The sequence below is a fragment of the Arachis duranensis genome, chromosome 3 (assembly GCF_000817695.3).
Source record: "Arachis duranensis cultivar V14167 chromosome 3, aradu.V14167.gnm2.J7QH, whole genome shotgun sequence".
NCBI classification, from domain to species: Eukaryota; Viridiplantae; Streptophyta; class Magnoliopsida; order Fabales; family Fabaceae; genus Arachis; species Arachis duranensis.
In genome coordinates, this window is record NC_029774.3 from 23,886,859 (window position 1) to 23,908,577 (window position 21,719).

The 21,719-nt window shown below is 37.8% G+C and overlaps 1 protein-coding gene across 1 annotated transcript; it reads left to right on the plus strand.

Moving 5' to 3' along the window:
* The first annotated feature begins 20,357 nt into the window (after positions 1-20,357).
* On the plus strand, positions 20,358-21,443 carry LOC127745463 (uncharacterized). Its single transcript, XM_052258201.1, has one exon. The coding sequence runs from the start codon at positions 20,358-20,360 to the stop codon at positions 21,441-21,443; it is 1,086 nt and encodes a 361-aa protein (XP_052114161.1).
* Positions 21,444-21,719: the final 276 nt, after the last annotated feature.

Here is a 21,719-nt window from a genome sequence, read left to right on the forward strand (position 1 = left end):
TGCCTTGATATGTTTGTTAAGTGATTTCAGATTTAGGAGGCAAAGATTGGATCAAGGGAATGAAGAAAAAGCATGTAAAGTTGGAGAACTCATGAAGAGATGATGGAACCAAAAAGCTGTCAAGCCTGACCTCTTCGCACTTAGTTGACCATAACTTGAGCTACAGAGGTCCAAATGATGCGGTTCTAGTTGGGTTGGAAAGCTAACATCCGGGGCTTCGAAATGATATAAATTTTGTCATATGTTGCTTCGCGTTCAGGGGCGCGCACGCCGATTCTATCCGTGGCCCACTTTAATGAAATTGTCTCCAGCGGTTTTAGGAGCCTTGTGGGCCCAATCCAACTCATTTCTGATGCTATTTAAGTCAAGTATTGAAGAGGAATCAACATACTTTAGAAGTTAGTTACCATTAGTTTAGTTTAACTTAGTTTAGTAGTTAGAGTTGGTTTCTAGAGAGAGAAACTCTCACTTCTCTCTAGAATTAGAATTAGGTTTAGATTAGAATTTCTAGATCTAGGTTTTGATTCATCTTCTTCTACTTCTACTCTTCAATTCCTTGTTGTTACATTCATTCTTTTTCTATTCTTTTGTTGTAATTTTCTTTATGTTGTTCTTATACTTTGTTGTAGATCTACTCTTGTACCTTCCATTTTCTTTCAATTCAATTCAAGGTAATTCATAATATATGTGTTTCTTTTGATTGTTGTTATTAATTCTTTTCAATAATTGTTGTTAGATTCTATTCTTGTTATCAATTTACTATACTTTCCTTTTATGCCTTCCAAGTGTTTGATGAAATGCTTGGTTGGATTTTAGAGTAGGATTTTATACTCTTGGCTTGGAAAGGTAACTTAGGACCTCTTGAGTTACTAATGTCCAAGTGATTGATGATTGGGAGCCATTGACTCTAGTTCTCACTAATTGAATTAGTGGAGAGTTAGGACTTATGGACTAGGATTGATATAGCTCATTTGACTTTCCTTTACTACTAGTTAGAGGATGATTTAATGAGATTAATCCTTGCCAATTCTCATATTGTGGTTAGTGATTAGGATAGAGATCCTTGACCACCAACCCTTGCCAAGACCTTTTTAGGCCTTAGTTACTTTCTTGCCATTTACTTTTCATGCTTCTTATCCAAAACCCCAAAATGACTCATAACCAATAACAAGACACTTTATTGTAATTCCTAGGGAGAACGACCCGAGGTTTGAATACTTCGGTTTATAAAATTAGGGGTTTGTTACTTGTGACAAACAATCTTTTGTATGAAAGGATTTTTTATTGGTTTAGAAACTATACTTGCAACGAGACTTCAATAGTGAAATTCTATACCGTCAAAAATCCAATCATCAGAGCTCTACTGTGTCTCGATGGATTAATGCAATTATTTCTGTTTTCTATTCAATCACACTTGTTTCTAGTCTAAAATATTCATTCGTACTTCAACATGATAAATGTGATGATCCGTGACACTCATCACCATTCTCAACTTATGAACGCGTGCCTGACAACCACTTCCGTTCTACCTTAGATTGAGTGTGTATCTCTTAGGTTCCTGGTCACGAGTTTGATTGCCTCTCTTGACAACAGAGTGTTCAAATCCGTGAATCCAGAGTCTTCGTGGTATAAGCTAGAATCAATTGGCAGTACTCTTAAGATCCGAAAAGTCTAAACCTTGTCTGTGGTATTCCGAGTAGGATCTGGAAAGGAGTGTCTGTGGCGAGCTTCAAACTCACAAATGTTGGGCGCAGTGACAGTGTGCAAAAGGATCAATGGATCCTATTCCAGCACGAGTGAGAACCGATAGATGATTAGCCCTACGGAACCCGTAGTTGGACCATTTTCACTGAGAGGATGGATGGTAGCCATTGACAATGGTGATCCACCAACATACAGCTTGCCATGGAAGGAGCCTTGCGTGCGTGAAGAAGACAACATTAGGAAAGCAGAGATTTAGAAGACAGAGCATCTCCAAAACCTCAACATGTTCTCCATTACTGCATAACAAGTATTATTCATTTCATGTTCTTTTACTTTTTATAAACAAAACTCTTTTCATTATTAATCTCCTGACTAAGGTTTACAAGATAACCATAGATTGCTTCAAGCCGACAATATCCGTAGGATCGACCCTTACTCACGTAAGGTATTACTTGGATGACCCAGTGTACTTGCTGGTTAGTGGCACCGGAGTTGTGAAAAGTGTGAATCACAATTCCGTGCACCAAGTTTTTGGCGCCGTTGCTGGGGATTGTTCGAGTTTGGACAACTGATGGTTCATCTTGTTACTTAGATTAGGAAAAATTTGTCTTTTTGGTTTAGAGTCTTTTATTTTCTTTTCAAATTTTTTTTTCAAAAATATCATTTTTCTTTATTAATCTTTAATTTTCTTTGAGTTTAGTTTCATGTTTTAAGTTTGGTGTCAATTGCATGTGGTTATTTTCTTTCAATTTTTCGGGTTGTTCTTGTTTATTTTCCTTGTTTGATCTTTGAATTTTCTTGTTTGGTGTCTTTCCTTGTTTTTCCTGTGTATTTTTGAATTATTAGTGTCTAGAGTATAAAAATTTTTTAAGTTTGGTGTTTCTTGTGTTGTTATTACCTTAAAAATTTTTCAAAAAGTGTTTTTGGTGTTCTTTTTATTTTCTTGTTGTTCTTGTGAGTCTTCAAAGAGTTCTTGAGTCTTTTTTTTGTTTTGATCTTAAAATTTTTAAGTTTGGTGTTCCTTGGTGTTTTCCCTTCAAACTTTCGAAAATAAGGAGCATTAGATCTAAAAATTTTAAGTCTTGTGTCTTTTTATTGTTTTTCTCTTTTCTCATTAAATTCAAAAAAAAAATATCTTTTCCTTTATTCACTCATAATTTTCAAATTCCTTAAGTTGATTTAGTCAAAATTTTTAAAATTTGGTAGTTTCTTGTTAGTCAAGTCAAAATTTCAATTTTTAAAATTATCTTCTTAAACCTTTTTCAAAACAAACTCTTTTTACATTTTCTTTCTATTTTTTTAAAAAATCCTCACCCAAAATCTTTCATTTATTTTATTTTATTTTATCTTCTTTTATTTTCAATTTTCTAAAAAAAATTTAAATAATAAATATAATATTTCTATTTCCAATCCACATCATCTCCCTTTCTCTATCATGGACCTAAGTGGAAATGAACAGCTCAGAAGGACTTTGGGGTCATATGCTAACCCCACTACTACTTCATATGGGAGTAATATCTGTATACCCCCCATAAGAGCTAACACTTCTGAGCTAAGTCCTCAGCTCATTATCATGGTGCAGCAAAATTTCCAGTATTCCGGTCTTCCACAGGAAGAACCTACTGAATTTCTGGCACAGTTCTTACAAATTGCTGACACAGTACATGATAAGGAAGTGGATCAGAATATCTACAGATTATTGTTGTTTCCATTTGCTGTAAAAGACCAAGCTAAGAGGTGGTTAAATAACCAACCCAAAGCCAGCATAAGAACATGGAAACAGTTGTCAGATAAATTCCTGAATCAATATTTCTCTCCAAAAAGGATGACATAGCTAAGACTGGACATCCAAGGCTTTAAACAAGAGGATGATGAATCTCTTTATGATGCCTGGGAGAGGTACAGAGAAATGCTAAGGAAGTCTCTGAAATATTTTCAGAATGGGTACAATTAGACATATTCTATTACGGGCTTACAGAAAAAGCCTAGATATCTCTAGACCACTCAGCTGGTGGATCTATACACATGAGAAAGACAATTAAAGAGGCTCAAGAGCTCATTGATATAGTTGCTAAAAATCAGCATCTGTACTTAAGCAATGAGTCCTCCATGAAAGAAAAAGCTAAGGCAGTATCTACTAAACTTCGTCCTCCAGAACAAGTTGCTGAACTCAATCAGCAATTATGTTTTCTAACAAAATAGCTAACAGAATTCAAAGAGATGCTACAAGAAACCAAAGATGCTAACCAGAATATGGAAAAACAATTGAATCAAACAAAATAGCAGTTATCCAAACAGATAACAGAAGAGTGTCAAGCTGTTTATTTAAGGAGTGGGAAGACATTAAATACCTCAACTCAAAGCAGCAAAAAGTCAAGGAAGGAACAACTGACAAAGGATGAGCAAATCACTACCCAAAATCCCTCTGAGGACAATAAGATCCCAGAGAGGAATAATTATGGCGTTCAAACGCCAGAAAAGGGTGAAATATTGGCGTTAAACGCCCAGTGAATGCCCACTTCTGGCATTCAAACACCAAAAAAGGGTGAAAATTGGCGTTAAACGCCCACTCCATGTCCAGTTCTGGCGTTCAAACGCCAGAAAAGGGTGGAAAGTTGGCGTTAAACGCCCATCCAACCCCTAATCTTGGCGTTCAAACGCCAATGAGGGATCAGACACCTGCAAGTGCTGATAGTAACCCTCCTAAGAAGGCTTCTCCAACTACCTCTATAGAAAATAAACCTGCAGCAACTAAGGTTGAGGAATATAAAGCCAAGATGCCTTATCCTCAGAAACTCCGCCAAGCAGAATAGGATAAGAAATTTGCCCGCTTTACAGACTATCTCAGGACTCTTGAAATAAAGATCCCGTTTGCAAAGGCACTTCAGCAAATACCCTCTTATGATAAGTTCATGAAAGAGATCTTAATTCATAAGAAGGATTGGAGATAAACTGAAAAAGTTTTCCTTACTAAAGAATGCAGTGCTGTCATTCTGAAAAGCTTACCAGAGAAGCTTAAAGATCCTGGAAGCTTTATGATACCATGCACATTAGAGGGTACTTGTACCAAAACAGCTCTATGTGATCTTGAGGCAAGTATCAACCTAATACCTACATCTACTATCAGAAAGTTTGGCTTGACTGAAGAAGTCAAACCAACCCGAATATGCCTCCAACTTGCTGATGGCTCCATTAAATATCCATAAGGCGTAATTGAGGACATGATTGTCAAGGTTGGGCCATTTGCCTTTTCCACTGACTTTGTAGTGCTGGAAATGGAGGAGCACAGGAGTGTAACTCTCATTCTAGGAAGATCTTTCCTAGCAACTGGGCGAACCCTTATTGATGTCCAAAAAGGGGAGGTGACCCTGAGAGTCAATGAGGATTAGTTTAAGTTGAATGCTGTCAAAGCTATGCAGCATCCAGACACATCAAAAGACTGCATGAGAGTTGATATTATTGACTCCCTAATAGAAGAAGTCAATATGACTGAGAGTCTTGAATCAGAGCTAGAGGACATCTTTAAAGATGTTCAGCCTGATTTGGAGGAACCAGAGAAAATAGAAGAACCCCTGAAAACTCCTCAGGAAGAGGATAAGCCTTCTAAACCTGAGCTCAAACCACTACCACCATCCCTGAAATATGCGTTTCTGGGAGAGGATGCAACTTTTCCTGTGATCATAAGCTCTGCCTTAGAACCACAGGAAGAGAAAGCACTACTCAGGTGCTAAAGACACACAAGACAGCTCTTGGGTGATCCATAAGTGATCTTAAGGGCATTAGCCCTGCCAGATGCATACACAAGATCCTATTGGAGGATGATGCTAAGCCAGTGATTCAACCACAGAGGCGACTAAATCCGGCCATGAAGGAAGTGGTACAGAAAGAGGTCACTAAATTACTAGAGGCTGAAATTATTTATCCTATTTCTGATAGCCTCTAGGTGAGCCCTGTCCAAGTCGTCCCAAAGAAGGGAGGTATGACAGTGATTCATAATGAAAAAAATAAACAGGTTCCTACAAAAACAGTTACAGGGTGGCGTATGTGTATTGACTACAGAAGGCTCAATACAGCCACCAGAAAAGATCATTTTCCTTTACCATTCATAGACCAGATGCTAGAAAGACTAGCAGGTCATGACTATTATTACTTTTTGGATGGCTATTTAGGCTATAACTAAATTGCAGTAGATCCTCAGGATCAAGAGAAAATAGCATTCACATGTCCATCTGGAGTATTTACCTATAGAAGGATGCCATTTGGTCTGTGCAATGCACCTGCAACCTTTCAGAGATGCATGCTCTCTATTTTCTCTAATATGGTAGAAAAATTTCTGAAAGTCTTCATGGATGACTTCTCAGTATTTGGAGACTTATTCAGCTCCGGTCTTGATCATCTAGCACTTGTTCTGAAAAGGTGCCAAGAGACTAACCTGGTTTTAAACTGGAAAAAATGTCACTTTATGGTGACTGAAGAAACTGTCCTTGGGCATAAAATTTTGAACAAAGGAATAGAGGTGGATCAAGCTAAGGTAGAGGTAATAGAAAAATTACCACCACCCACCAATGTTAAGGCAATCAGAAGCTTTCTGGGACATGCAAGATTCTACAAGAGGTTTATAAAGGATTTTTCAAAAATCACAAAATCTCTGAGAAATCTACTAGCTGCTGATATACCATTTGTCTTTGACACAGAGTGTTTGTAGGCCTTTGAGACTCTGAAGGCTAAGTTGGTCACAGCACCTGTAATTTTTGCACCAGATTGGACATTACCATTCGAATTAATGTGTGATGCCAGTGACCATACTATTGGTGCAGTATTAGGACTAAGGCATAACAAGCTTCTGCACGTCATTTACTATGCCAGCCGTGTTCTAAATGATGCACAGAAGAATTACACAACCACATAAAAAGAGCTGTTTGCAGTGGTTTATGCCATTGTCAAGTTTAGATCCTATTTAGTAGGATCAAAAGTGATTGTGTACACTGACCATGCTGCTCTCAAATATCTACTCACAAAGCAGGATTCAAAACCCAGGCTCATAAGATGGGTGTTACTTCTGCAAGAGTTTAATATAGAAATAAGAGACAGAAAAGGGACAGAAAACCAAGTAGCAGATCACCTGTCCCGAATAGAACCAGTAGAAGGGGCGTCCCTCCCCTCTATTGAGATCTCTAAAACCTTTCCGGATGAGCAACTCTTTGCCATTCAGGAAGTACCGTGGTTTGTAGACATTGCAAACTATAAAGCGGTAAGATTCATACCCAAAGAGTACAGCAGGCAGCAAACAAAAAAATTAGTTACTGATGCAAAGTACTACTTGTGGGATGAACCATATCTCTTTAAGAGATGTGCAGATGGAGTAATCCGTAGGTGCGTGCCTAGAAAAGAGGCACAGAAAATCCTATGGCATTGCCATGGATCATAATATGGAGGATATTTCGGAGATGAGCGAACAGCCACAAAAGTCCTCCAATGTGGCTTCTACTGGCCTACCCTCTATAGAGACTCCCGAGAGTTTGTACGTAACTGTGACAGTTGCCAGAGAGCTGGTAATCTGCCTCACGGTTATGCCATGCCTCAGCAAGGGATCCTAGAAATTGAGTGTTTGATGTATGGGATATTGAATTCATAGGGCCTTTTCCACCATCATACTCAAACACTTACATTATGGTGGCAGTAGATTATGTATCTAAATGGGTAGAGGCAATTGCCACACCCACTAATGATACTAAGACAATGCTGAAGTTCCTCCAGAAGCATATCTTCAGCAGATTTGGTGTCCCCCGAATACTAATCAGTGATGGAAGAACTCATTTCTGCAATAAACAGCTTGACTCTGCTCTGATCCGATATGGAATTAACCACAAAGTGGCAACTGCATATCATCCACAAACAAATGGGCAGGCTGAAGTCTCAAATAGAGAACTAAAATGAATCCTAGAACAGACTATAAGTACCCATAGAAAGGATTGGGCAAGGAGTCTGGATGATGCTCTATGGGCATACAGAACTGCATTTAAAACTCCTATAGGGACCTCTTCATACCAGCTTGTGTATGGAAAAGCCTGTCACCTGTTAGTGGAACTAGAACACAAGGCCTACTAGGTAACCAGATTCCTAAACCTTGATGCCAAGTTAGCTGGAGAGAAAAGATTGCTCCAGTTGAATGAGCTAGAGGAATTCAGACTCAATGCTTTCGAAAATGCAAAAATTTACAAAGAGAAAGCAAAAAGGTGGAATGACAAGAAACTGTCATACAGAGTCTTTGAGCCAGGACAGAAGGTTCTCCTGCTAAACTCTAGGCTCAGATTGTTCCGTGGGAAATTAAAATCCCAGTGGAGGGGACCATATGCAGGAATGCTCAAAACTAAGACTAGACTAAAGCTCAGTAAAAGTCCAGTTAAAGACAATTAAGAAGCGCTTGCTGGGAGGCAACCCAGTCATTAGCAAAGATTTTTGTTATTTAAATAATAATTATAGGAGTTTGATATCAATTATCTTTAAGGTTAATTGTCAATTACAGAAGTTTACAGAGTTATAGAAGGAATCAGAGCATAAAGCAGAGAAAAGGAGCTCATTGGCACAAAAACGCCAGTAAGGGGCGTTTAACGCCAGTAAAGATACCATTCTGGGCGTTAAACGCCAGAATGGGTACCATTCTGGGAGTTTAATGCTAGAGTTGCAGCATCCTGAGTGATCAGAAAAATGCCCAATAACAAAGGATTCTTGGCGTTTATCGCCAGGCAAGATACCTGGCTGGGCGTTAAATGCCCAAATTGGCCAACAAATGGGCGTTAAACGCCAGAATGGATACCATTCTGGGCGTTTAACACCAGAATAGACAGGGGGAGGTGATTTTGTTTTCACTTCAATTTTTTTCAAATTTTTATGTTTTAATTCATAATTTTCTGCATAAATATGTTACAAATTTTCATCTCTCAAATTCAATTTTCAAAAATTTAATAATTTTCTAAATTCTTTTAAATTTTCTTTCAAAATCCCTTTCAAATCTTTTTCAAAAACTCATTTATCTTTTCAATTTCTTTCCAAATCTTTTCCAACTCATCATATCATCTTTTCATTCTTAGATGCATCAACAAAAATTCAGATTTAACATCTTTATATCTTTTTCATATCTTTTGAATTTTAAAATCTCATCTTTTTCATATCATGATTCATCTTTTATAAATCATATCTTTTTCAAAATTTTCGAAACCCACCCCCTCCCTTTTAAATACACGTTCGGCCATCCCCATACCTCCACCATTCGAATCTGTCTCCCCCTCTATTCCTCTCCTTTCCTTTCTTTTGCTTGACGACAAGCAAACCTCTAAGTTTGGTGTGTTTTTCCGTGATCACTAAGCAAAACATCACCAAGATCATGGCCCCTAAAGGAAAACAAACCACTTTAAGAGGCAAGAAAGAGAATAATCCAAAACCACTTTGGAATCATGAGAGGTTCTTAACCAAAGAACATGCAGACCATTACCACAAAATAATGGGTTTGAGGTCAGTGATCCCAGAAGTTAAGTTCGATCTAAAAGAAGACGAATATCCGAAGATCCAAGAACAGATTCGAAATAGAGGTTGGGAAATCCTAGTTCATCCTGAGACAAAGTTGGGAAGAAACATGGTCCAAGAATTCTACTCAAATCTGTGACTAACAGATAAACAGAGAATGACGGGAACTGCCTTCTATACCTTTCGAACTATGATCAGAGGGAAGACTATTTACTTCCACCTTGACAAAATAAGAGAGGTCTTCAAGCTGCCTCAACTACAAGATGATCCAGAATCCTTTAATAGGAGAATGGTGAGAGTAGATAAACGTTTGGACCAAGTTCTAGAGAACATATGCCTCCCTGGAACTAAGTGGATAACTAACTCAAAAGGTGTCCCAAACCAACTCAAGAGAGGAGATCTCAAACCAGTCGCTAGGGGCTGGATGGACTTCATTGGGCATTCTATACTGCCCACTAGCAACCGCTCTGAGGTCACTGTCAAAAGAGCAGTGATGATTCATTGCATTATGTTGGGAAACGAAGTGGAGATTCATCATCTAATTTCTTGTGAGATTTACACAATTTCAAATAAGAACTCTACTGAAGCCAAATTGGCTTACCCAAGCTTAATCTCTCTACTATGTAAAGATGCTGGGGTAAAGATGGGAGTGGATGAATTCATCTCAGTCGAGCATCCAATCACCAAAAGTCAATGGAGGGACAACAAGTGCACGACAACTCCATCAAGAGGAGCGCACAGGAGTTCCTCCCAGAAATCCCTCAAATTGACTACTGGGCCCGCCTAGAAGCATCTGTCACCAAGCTGCAAGAAGTTATGGATCAACTTAAAGAAGAACAGCAAAATCAAAATAGCATGCTCTAGAAACTGCTTAAGGAACAAGAAAAGCAAGGGTGTGAGCTACAGGATTTGAAGTGCCAGAAGCTCTCCCTTGAGGGACCAGACACCCCACAGATTGAAGGAACATCCATCTCCCAAAATAAAGGTTGTTGAGTCCTAATATTAAATCTGTGATAACTTTTATTATTAGAAACCTATCTTAAGAATTACAAGAGTATTAGTAATTAGGGTCTTTATTTTTATTTTTTTTCATTTTTATTATCTCCAAGTAAGCTATAATTTATTCTTCTCATTATCACTAAACATGAATAAAATAGATATTTTCTTTAGAATAAGGAGGCAATTATTTCAAGTTTTTAATAAGAAAAATTCTAATTATTTTTATGTGGTGGCAACACTTTTTGTCTTCTGAATGAATGCTCGAATAGTGCATATTTTTTATAGTGAAATTTATGAATGTTAAAATTGTTGGCTCTTAAAAGAATGATGAAAAGAAAGAGAAATCTTATTGATAATCTAAAAAATCATAAAATTGATTCCTGGAACAAGAAAAAGCATTGAAAAATACAAAGCTTGCAAAAAAATGAAAAATAAAGAAAAAGCAAGCAGAAAAAGCCAATAGCCCTTTAAACCAAAAGGCAAGGGTAAAAAGGATCCAAGGCATTGAGTATTAATGGATAGGAGGGCCCAAAGGAATAAAATTCTGGCCTAAGCGGCTAAATCAAGCTGTCCCTAACCATGTGCTTGTGTCATGAAGGTCCAAGTGAAACGCTTGAGACTGAGTGGTTAAAGTCGTGATCCAAGGTAAAAGAGTGTGCCTAAGAACTCTGGGCACCTCTAACTGGAGACTCTAGCAAAGCTGAGTCACAATCTGAAAGGTTCACCCAGTTATGTGTTTGTGGCATTTATGTATCCTGTAGTATTACTGGAAAACAAGATGCTTAGGATCACAGCCAAGACTCATAAAGTAGCTGTGTTCAAGAATCAACATATTAAACTAGGAGAATCAATAACACTATCTGAATTCTGAGTTCCTATGGATGCCAATCATTCTAAACTTCAAAGGATAAATTGAGATGCGAAAATTGTTCAGGAGAAAAAAGCTACTAGTCCCGCTCATCCAATTAAAATCTGAGTTTCACTTAAAACTCTGAGATGTATTACCTCTCGATTTTCTTTCTATCCTATTTTATTTATCTAGTTTCTTTGGGGCAAGCAACAGTTTAAGTTTGGTGTTGTGATGAGCGGATATTTTATACGCTTTTTGGTGGTATTTTCATGTAGTTTTTAGTATGCTTTAGTTACTTTTTCGTATATTTTTATTAGTTTTTATGCAAAAATCACATTTCTGGACTTTACTATGAGTTTGTGTGTTTTTCTATGATTTCAGGTATTTTCTGGCTGAAATTGAGGGACCTGAGCAAAAATCTGATTCAGAGGCTGAAAAAGGACTGCAGATGCTGATGGATTCTGACCCTCCTGTACGCGAAATGAATTTTCTAGAGCTACATAAGCTCAATTGCCGCGCTCTCAATTGTGTTGGAAAGAGACATCTTGGGCTTTTCAGAAATGTATAATAGTCCATACTTTTCTCGAGATTTGATAGCACAAACTGGCATTTAAACGCCAGCTTTTTATCCTTTTCTGGCGTTAAACGCTAGAACTGGCATAAAATTTGGAGTTAAATGCCCAAACTGGCACCAAAGCTGGCGTTTAACTCCAGGAATAGCCTATGCACGTGAAATTTCAATGCTCAGCCCAAACACACACCAAGTGGGCCCCGGAAGTGGATTTCTGCACTATCTATCTTAGTTTACTCATTTTCTATAAACATAGGTTACTAGTTTAGTATAAAAACTACTTTTAGAGATTTATTTTTGACCTCATGACATTTTACATCCAAATTTGTATCTTCTATGGCATGATTCTCTAAACCCCATGGTTGGGGGTGAGGAGCTCTGTTGTGTCTTGATGGATTAATGCAATTATTTCTGTTTTCTATTCAATCACGCTTGTTTCTATTCTAAGATATTCCTTCACACTTCAACATGATGAATGTGATGATCCGTGACACTCATCACCATTCTCAACTTATGAACGCGTGTCTGACAACCACTTCTGTTCTTCCTTAGATTGAGTGTGTATCTCTTAGGTTCCTGGTTCACGAGTTTGATTGCCTCTCCTGACAACATAGTGTTCAAATCCATGAAACCAGAGTCTTCGTGGTATAAGCTAGAATCAATTGGCAGCACTCTTAAGATTTGGAAAGTCTAAACCTTGTCTGTGGTATCCCGAGTAGGATCTGGGAAGGGGTGTCTGTGACGAGCTTCAAATTCACAAATGTTGGGTGCAGTGACAGTGTGCAAAAGGATCAATGGATCCTATTCCAGCACGAGTGAGATCCGACAGATGATTAGCCCTAAGGAACCCGTAGTTGGACCATTTTCACTGAGAGGACGGATGGTAGCCACTGACAATGGTGATCCACAAACATACATCTTGCCATGGAAGGAGCCTTGCGTGCATGAAGAAGACAACAGTAGGAAAGCAGAGATTCAGAAGACAGAGCATCTCCAAAACCTCAACCTGTTCTCCATTGCTGTATAACAAGTATTATTCATTTCATGTTCTTTTACTTTTTACAAACAAAACTCTTTTCATTATTAATCTCCTAACTAAGGTTTACAAGATAACCATAGATTGCTTCAAGCCGACAATATCCGTGGGATCGAACCTTACTCACGTAAGGTATTACTTGGACGACCCAATGCACTTGTTGGTTAATGGCACCGGAGTTTAAAAAGTATGAATCACAATTCTGTGCACCAATTATCTAGAGTAAGGGTATTAATTGTCCGACCTGGGACATGTGACCCTTCTTTGATGCCCTTATCTTTTGTAGGGGCATTAAAAGGTGTATCTTCTCTGAAAAAATTTCCTGGTTTTCAAGGAGGATGTGGTCTGGGTCGGAGAGATGGCTGAGACTGAGGTGGCTGTGGTTGAGACGAGTAACGCCGCCCTTGAGGAGAGATAGATCTTTTGGTATTTGCTTGGCTGACTAAATGATAAGTGGATTTGAAGATGGACTTATAATCTGGGGTTTCAGGTGGTGAATATGTTAAGGGGAATAAGACAGGTGAATATGAGGGATATGGTTTAGGATACATGGATAATGGGTCTATAGCCAGTGCTTGAGATACAGCCGTTTTGTTTTTGTCCATCTCAATCTATCGAAGTTGGGCCTTAACCTGATCCAATTCTCTATTTTTCTTGTGGAATTCTGTGCCAAAGTACCTATTATCAATATAGGTCTTGAGTTCTTGGTCAAGTAGAAAAGCCTATGTAGAGAGCCAGTTTTTTTAGTTCAGTAACTTGTTCTGCCAAAGATCCTAATTGTGTTGAAAGACCTTCAGTTTTTTCTACAAGAGCATCAAGAATATGGTCTATACGGAGTAATACTTAATTTTGACTGACTGTATTATCCCTGTGCCAATTAAGGACTTCCTCTTGAGGAGTTGTTGCTTGATGTCCATGTGGGGTAATTCCCTGGAAAATTACATAAGGTCTTCTAGTGATTTTCTTTTCATCAGTCTGGGTCACTAAAGGTGGAAATTCTTCCTCATAAGATCTGAGGGTTGCGATGCATGAGATTGTATTGATTGGCTGATAAAGATCATCTGTAGAACCTTTGTGGGACAGTCTTTTCTTCCTGAGCGTCGGTGCCGCATCTACATCATCAGGGGGATCAGGCCTTTTATATGAGCAAGATGCTTGTAGTGACCTCTTCTTCTTTTTCTTGTTCCTCTGCCACATAGCGTAATCTTCATCATCAGTGTCACTCCATTGGTTAGCAGAGTCACAGTCAGAATCACACATGGAGGGGTCTACATCCCAAATGAAGTGGCCATTTATATGAGAAATATAAATAGGTTTTCCATTTTCATAGAAATGTACAAGTGGATCATCTTGATTATGAGTTGTTTACACCTGAACAGGAGAGATCATATTAATCCTTCTGAAGGATTGTCCTCGCAGTGAAGTTTGCTTGATTATTCTAGGTCTCTAAAAAATAGTAGTCACCATTCCATCACTATTATAGGTAATAGTTGGAAGTGTTGTAGTATGAATATCAACATGTTCCTTTGGGAAAGCTTTCTCATAATCAGTAATCCATTCCAATGGAATGATAGAAGAAAGTTCATCAGTAGTGATCATTCTTGAAATATTTACAATTGCTAGCCCTCTAGCATTATCTATGAACATAAATAATGCTTCTCCTGTAGTGTTTGGGAGATTGAAATCAAGGGCATGGTCTTGAACTCTGTAGAGGACTTAGTGATGCAAGGTGGCTTGTTTAGCATTTGAATCTTGAATTACCCTAACTAACTGTATTTGTATTTTTAATCTTTGAGATATGGTTGGGTCTGATAATCTCATGGTGAAATTAGGAGCTATAGTAAGAATGAAACTTCCATTTGAAAGTATAGTTACTAATGCTCTGATCATGGCATGTTGGTATTCTTTGAAAGTGGAATCCAAAAGAGCAACTTTGGCTGTCACCGGAAGGGATCTTCTTCCATAAAGAGTTAGAATAAGCCTAATTGCTCCTAGATGCAAGTGAGTGTAACCTTGGTTTTGGTAATTTTAAATGAGTTCTTGTGGGATTTTTAGGGTTATATATTATTCAGCACTAGTGGCTTTTAAACCACACTATTATAGATGGAAAGACTAGATGACTTCTTTGGGAGGAGGAGAAAGGTTTCTGGTAATAATATAGCGGATGGAGGTGAGGGTTGATTTCTTTTGTCTTTGGTAGAAAGAATAGAGACTAATGAGATGGTATTCAGTGGTTGGGGTTTGAGAGTCTTCTGAGACATGAGTAAATTCTATCAATTGTTTAATTTTATTGGCAAGGATTTTCTTTAGACTAGAGGGTAACCGGTCTATGCTTAAGGAGGTAGAGTGATGTTTAGGTTCTAATGAAGATGAAGAGTCTATAGGGTTCATGTTTAGTGATTCTCTCTTATTTGCTTTTACTAGTAATACCTTTTTCTTCCTCCTATAGACCTGAGGCTCTGATACCACAGGGGTGGATCTCCAGTATTTCAGGAGAACAATGCTATAATACTTTGAATACTTATCCCACCATCAATATACATTATATGCAATGCAGCACAAATTTTATAATCTTACAACACACGTATACTTAATACGTGAGTATTCGAAAAGAATTTTTATATTTTATTAAAATATAGTTGGATATAACAAACACGCGTATCAGACGAATGTCGATAAGTGTCGTGTCCAAAATATATACAACACACGAACACAAAAGATCAGCAAAATATCCGTATTTCATAGAATATACATCAAAATTAAGCTAATTTTTTTATATGAGGTTGACATGTGAGTAATGTTGAGTTATGGAGTATTGGGAGATATACATTGTTGTGACAGCGTTCAATTTTTTGTTTTAGTGGGAAGAAATCAGACCGTCTGATTTCATTACAGAGAGAAAAAGACACAAAACGGACGGTCCGATTTGTGTGAAGCAGAATTTCGTGGGTACTGAAATCGGACCCAGGATTTTCTGCACAAAGAAAATTTTTTTAACTAAGTGGACGATCCGATTAGTATTATGAAAAAAATTTGAAATTCCAGGAGGCAGTCAGACTGTCCGATTTACTTATTGTTGTATGCATACATAAAGATCATTTCGAAAACTCCCCACTAGTTCTTCTTCTTCTTCGTCTATTTCAAAAAACCAGGAAGTAATGTTGCTCCTCTTCTCTAGTTCTTCTTCTTCATTCTTCCAAAAAAAATAATAGTGAGATTGAAAGTGTTTAGTATATGTACATTATTATGGATGATAGAGTTATTTCAAAAATATATTGTTATGAACAGATTTTATTACCAACGTATGAAGGAGTTCAATTTGTATGTGAAAATCCGCTAGATGTTGTTATTCCATACACATTGTCGTTTGAGGAATTAAAAAGTGTGATTTGTGAGAAGATAGATCCTCAAATATCTAGGAGAGTATCGTGTATTTTGCACAGGTATCCTTTATCCGTGTTTGGTGGGTTCGTTCAATTTCAAATCAAATACGTGACGGATGAAGCGAGCATGCATAAGATATTTTCAATGTATATTGAAAATTGCCATTAAATATCGTGCATCGAGCTATATATTAAGTTTGAGCAATCTGAAGCAGACCGAAATATTGAATTGGAAGATTATGATAGTGATAGCGAGGAGGAATTTGAAAGTAATTATGAGATCGTTGGTCCGGGTGAAGACGAAGACAAAGCTGACGGCACTATGAACGTAGATGTGGCGGAGGTCACAAATGCACTGGCAAACCAACAACCGTCTCAGAAGCCTTCTTTCATGTGGTCGTTGGATTTGGAGGCTATGCATGCACCTGAGTTTCCTCAATATATGAATGTAGGTACGTAAAGAAAGATAGCTATGTGATAGTTTGGGGTAGTAGATCAATAAGGTCAGAAGAGTAAAATATATGATTTGTGAATTATAATTTGTGTAACATGCATTTGATTATTTTATTAGTTAATATTTCTTTTGTATGGATTATATTTACTAGTTCTTTATGTAGATAAAATAGCTAAAATATAGACTATAATTATATCTGTTAAAATATAGACTATTATTATTTACAAGAATATATATCTTGCAATGTGATTGTAGCAGAGCTTCCTATTGTGGTGGATGGGGAATTCACAATGGGAATGGAATTCAGTTCGAGGGAGGTAGTAATCAAGGCAATGAAGGATTATACCATCCGTAGAGGTGTAGACTATCGGGTGTATGAGTCGGAACCGACGATATTCTATATTAAATGTACACAATATGGTGCAGGTTGTGATTGGCTGATCAGGGTTACCAAAGTGCAGAAGAAGTACTGTTGGGAGATAAGTAGGTACAATGGTAGTCACACTTGTACCAGATCTACTATTTCTCAAGACCATTCAAAACTAGATTCTAATAATAATAAATCGATTTCATTCATTCCACCCAAAACATAATAAACAATAGTCATACATTTCATTCCAAAACAAAACACATTACTAATCAAAATTATTCATACTTTATAAACTAATTAATTCTACTCTATTCCTAAACCCTAAACTTAACAATAATCACACCATCCGTATACATTTAATTACTGCTACTATAATATTGTTCCTAAAATCTAATATTATCACTATTATTTTTATTAAATCAAAATATTAGATAACAAAAACTTACATAATTTGGATGCCCAAAATAATTAACAATGTGAAGTTCTGGCTGATTCACTTCTTTAATTCTTGGTTTTCTTGGCATTGTGTTTAAATTTTTTTTCCAGCTAGTATGTGGTCTAGCAATGGAGCAACGGCTGAAAATGGAGATGGTTGTGGAGTTGGGGAGCAAACAGAGAGAAATTTGTATGTGAGGGTGAAAAGGATGCTACTGGGAGGGGGGTAACATTCCAAAGGTTATTGGAAGCATCGAAGCCAACCGGAGCCCAGCTGCATTCGTGCCACATGGAGCCGGTACACAAATTGGACCTAGGTTTTTTGTGCCGTCCGATTACTGTACTCGATCCGTCCAATTATAGTACCTACAATCGGACGGTCCGATTTGTCTTGTGCAACCCTTATACCCTGATAAAACACCATATACCTCTATCACCCTGTTATGTACCAACCCTCTCTCCATATTAAAATTAAAAAATTCCCAATATTATATTTTTTAATTTTAAGTTTAGTAAAAAATTGGTATTTTATATTATTAATAAAAAAGTATTACATTCATGTAGAGTACAACTCTCTGTAAAATCCAAATTAATGGAATAACAAATCAAACAATCTATGTGAGATTTTTATGGAAAAATATATGTAGACAATGGAAATACTAAACAATATGAACAATGGATATATCGGATATTCAATTTACTAGGTGTACGGATGGTTATCCTAATATTAAGATTTAGGTGAGTAAATTGGGGTGTAGTGTATTTTTATTTTATTAGACCAATTTTAGAATTCAATGTTCACATTGTTCACAAAAACTATTGTTTGCCTAGCAAAGTCTGATTTTTATACCATACACGTGATGCGACAGGAGCCAAAGAAGAAGCAGCAATAACAACAATGTGGTCTCTCTTTCGGCAAAATTTCTACTCTCACACTCAGTTTATCCCTTGTATAGATGAAATACGAAAGGAGAGAAGTGCTACCGGGCATCTAGGGGGCCGCCCTAGGAGTAGAGTGAGCTTGGGAACCTCCCAAGAATGTCAAAGGATCCCCTCTCACCAAGGCGACTCCCATGCCCGATCTTCGAAAAAGTGCCCGTTTGAGGGTACTGGCAATGACAGCTCTTGAATCATGTAGGAGCTCAGACACATGGTGCAGAACTTGTAGAGGGAATTGGCGGTGAGAGTTCGCTACCATCCCGAGCATAGCCGGGACTCTCGCTCACGTTTAAAGGCTCATTTGAGCCTTTTACGCACCCGATCCCCGTCAAAGAAATCAGAAGAACGCCAACTCCTTTCCATCCATCCATCCTTAAGGTAGCGTTTGTTTTTAGAGGCAAGACACAGAGACATGGACAACACATGTTTAAAAAGTGTTTGGCAGCAGAGACATGGACACTGAATACATTGTCTCCGAGATAATTTTTTATACTTTTGTGTCCACTCTTTTACGAAGGACAATGATGGACACGAAATTTGAAAAAGTGGACAGGGACTTTTTTATAAATTTTTTTTGCTTTTTGTCTATATATATTTTTTTTATTCCACTATTACCCCTTCTTATTTTTCCTGTTACGTTGTTCTCAGAGAGGTACTTTCTTCTTCTTGCTCTTTCTCTATCTCTTTCTTTTTCAGGTACTCTCTCCTTTTTGTAGAATTTTTTATTGGGGTGGATAATTCTTTTCTTCTTATTATTTTTACTTCCATACTATTTTAACCTTGTATTATATTATTAATTTGTAATAAAAATAATTAGTCTTGAAACTTTTGAAAGATAAATATTATCAAAAGTAAAATTGATCTTTCAAAATACTAAAAAAATAATTTATAAGTTGTAATTGATTTTATATAATTTAAAGAAAAATCAGTTTTTTAAAAGAAAAATCAGTTTTTAGATAAAAAAGAATTGGTTTTCTAAATTAAAATATATTTTTATGTGCAATAACGAATTTTTTTCATGTAAAAACGGATTCTTTTTTAAAACTGATTTTTTATTTAAAATTAATTTGGCTTATTAATCTAAACAAAATTTTTTATTAATCAAATATAGATTTATTTTTTTGTTAATCTTAACCATATGTATTCCTAAATACTAATAATAAATCTAAAAATAAAATAATTATATTTTTTAAATTTTATTTTAATATAAATATTATTATATATTTTTTTATTAAAATTTTTTGCCTCTTCAAATATTTTTTCAAGTTCTTTCTGTACTCCTACGTACTCTCATTCTTTATTAAATTAGTTTGTACTTGATTTAGAAAATTTGAAATCACATGGCTATTTTAGTCAATTTCATATAATATTTTAGTCTTGTCCATGTGTATCCAAACATAATACTAAACATTACATTAGTGTCTTATACATTGTATCCAAACACAATACACAAAAGATAATTTTTAGTGTCACCGTCCTATTGTTCCTGTCTAAGTGTCATGTTATGTCCTATCTCTAAAAACAAACGCATATTAAGTTCCGCCAGCCGAAGAACTTCAACAAGTCAATGGACATGAGGTATGACGAAACCAAGGACCCACAAGAGCACTTAACGGCCTTTGAAGCTAGAATGAACTTGGAAGGCGTGGGTGACGCCGTTAGATGCTGTGCGTTCCTCGTGACCTTGGCGGGATTGGCGATTCGTTGGTTCAATTCCCATCCGCAAGGGTCCATCACCGCCTTTGCAGACATCACACAGAAGTTCCTAGCACAGCTCACCACCTGAATCGCTAAAGCGAAACACCCGATTAACCTGCTAGGAGTGACCTAAGAGGTCGGCGAACCGACGAGAAAATATCTTGACTGATTTAATTATGAATGTCTGGAAATTGATGTCCTCATGGACTCGGTGGCCAGTCTGTGCCTCACTAACGGTCTGGTAAATAAGGACTTCAGAAAGCACCTGACCACCAGACCAATCTAGACAATGCAGGAAATACAAAATGTGGCAAGAGAGTATATCAACAATAAGAAGTTCAGCTAAGTGGTAGCCACCAACAAGGGGAAGCTAGCCAACCCACCAGCTTGCCAGATGAGCAACGCTGAAAATCCAAGAGAAGTATCAAGAGAAGGGACATCCGAAAAATCGTTTAGACCATTTTTCCGGGTGGGCAAGTTCACCAATTACACTCTGTTGACCGTTCTCATAGCTGAAGTCTACCAGCAAATTGCAGAGAGGCAATTGAAAAATATGGAGGGGGTTGGGGACAAAAACCTTTACTGTGATTATCACAAGGATTTCAAGCACAAAACATGGGATTGTCTCGAATTGAAAGATGCACTGGAGCAGGCCATCCGAGAAGAAAAGCTAAGGGAGTTCTCACAATTCATTCGTGAACCAAGGAGAAAGGAGAGAGAGCGTTCTGAGGAAGTTCCCCCTAATAACCCAGACACAAACCCAATGGTGGTGGTAAATGTGGTGGTTGGAAGAAATGCCCCACCTAAGTTAAGATCTACGGTGCAAAAAGACGCCAGGGTGCTAGCCGTGTCTTCAGGAAACCATAAGGTTCCTCCCAGAGAACTCCCTGAGATATCGTTTGGCCCTGGGCACCGCTGGTGTGACGAGCTTCCTGAAGACCCACCAATGGTGATCACGATGAGGATCGGGACTAGTTTGGTCAAACGAATATTGGTGGAGGCAGGGGCTGATTTGAACATCATGATCCAAAATGTGTTCGATGCCCTAGGGCTCAAAGAGATCAACCTCAAGGACCACCGTCATGGGGTCATAAGGTTGGGTGACAATTACATCAAACCCGATGGCTCTATTATCCTACCGATCTGCGTAGGTTCCGGGGCGAGCAGGAAGTCTGCAATGGCTGAGTTCGTGGTTTTGAGGGATTCTATGGCGTATAACATCATCCTTAGAAGGAGAACCATTAACGAACTGTTGGCTAATATTTTCACAAAGCTCCTGACAATGAAGTTTGCGGTGGACAACAGATCGGTGGTATTGATCCAGGAAGACTTGGAAATGGCGGTTGCTTGTGACAATGCTAGCTTAATATTGTGGAAGAGATCAAAGGAGGCAGCTGGGTGTTCTTGGCGGACCTCGACGGTAAGGTCGACGAGCACCCAAGGCTTGAACCACAAGGTGACCTGGAAAAATTTTGGGTAGGGAACACGGAGGATAAGTTCACGTTCGAGAACTGTATCCTCCCCCATGAGTTAAAGGAACCTTTGACTGATGTTATTAGAGCTAATAGAGATCTCTTTGCCTGGACTCTAGCCGACATGCCAGGGATAGACCCCAGCACCATGTCACATCACTTGGCCGGGAAGTCAGCCTGTTGCATAGCAAAAAAGAAAGATGTCGTTAGAGAGGGCTGACGAGGTAGCCAAGTAGACGGCTAGCTTGTTCGAAGCTGGCTTCATTAGAGAACTCGACTACTGC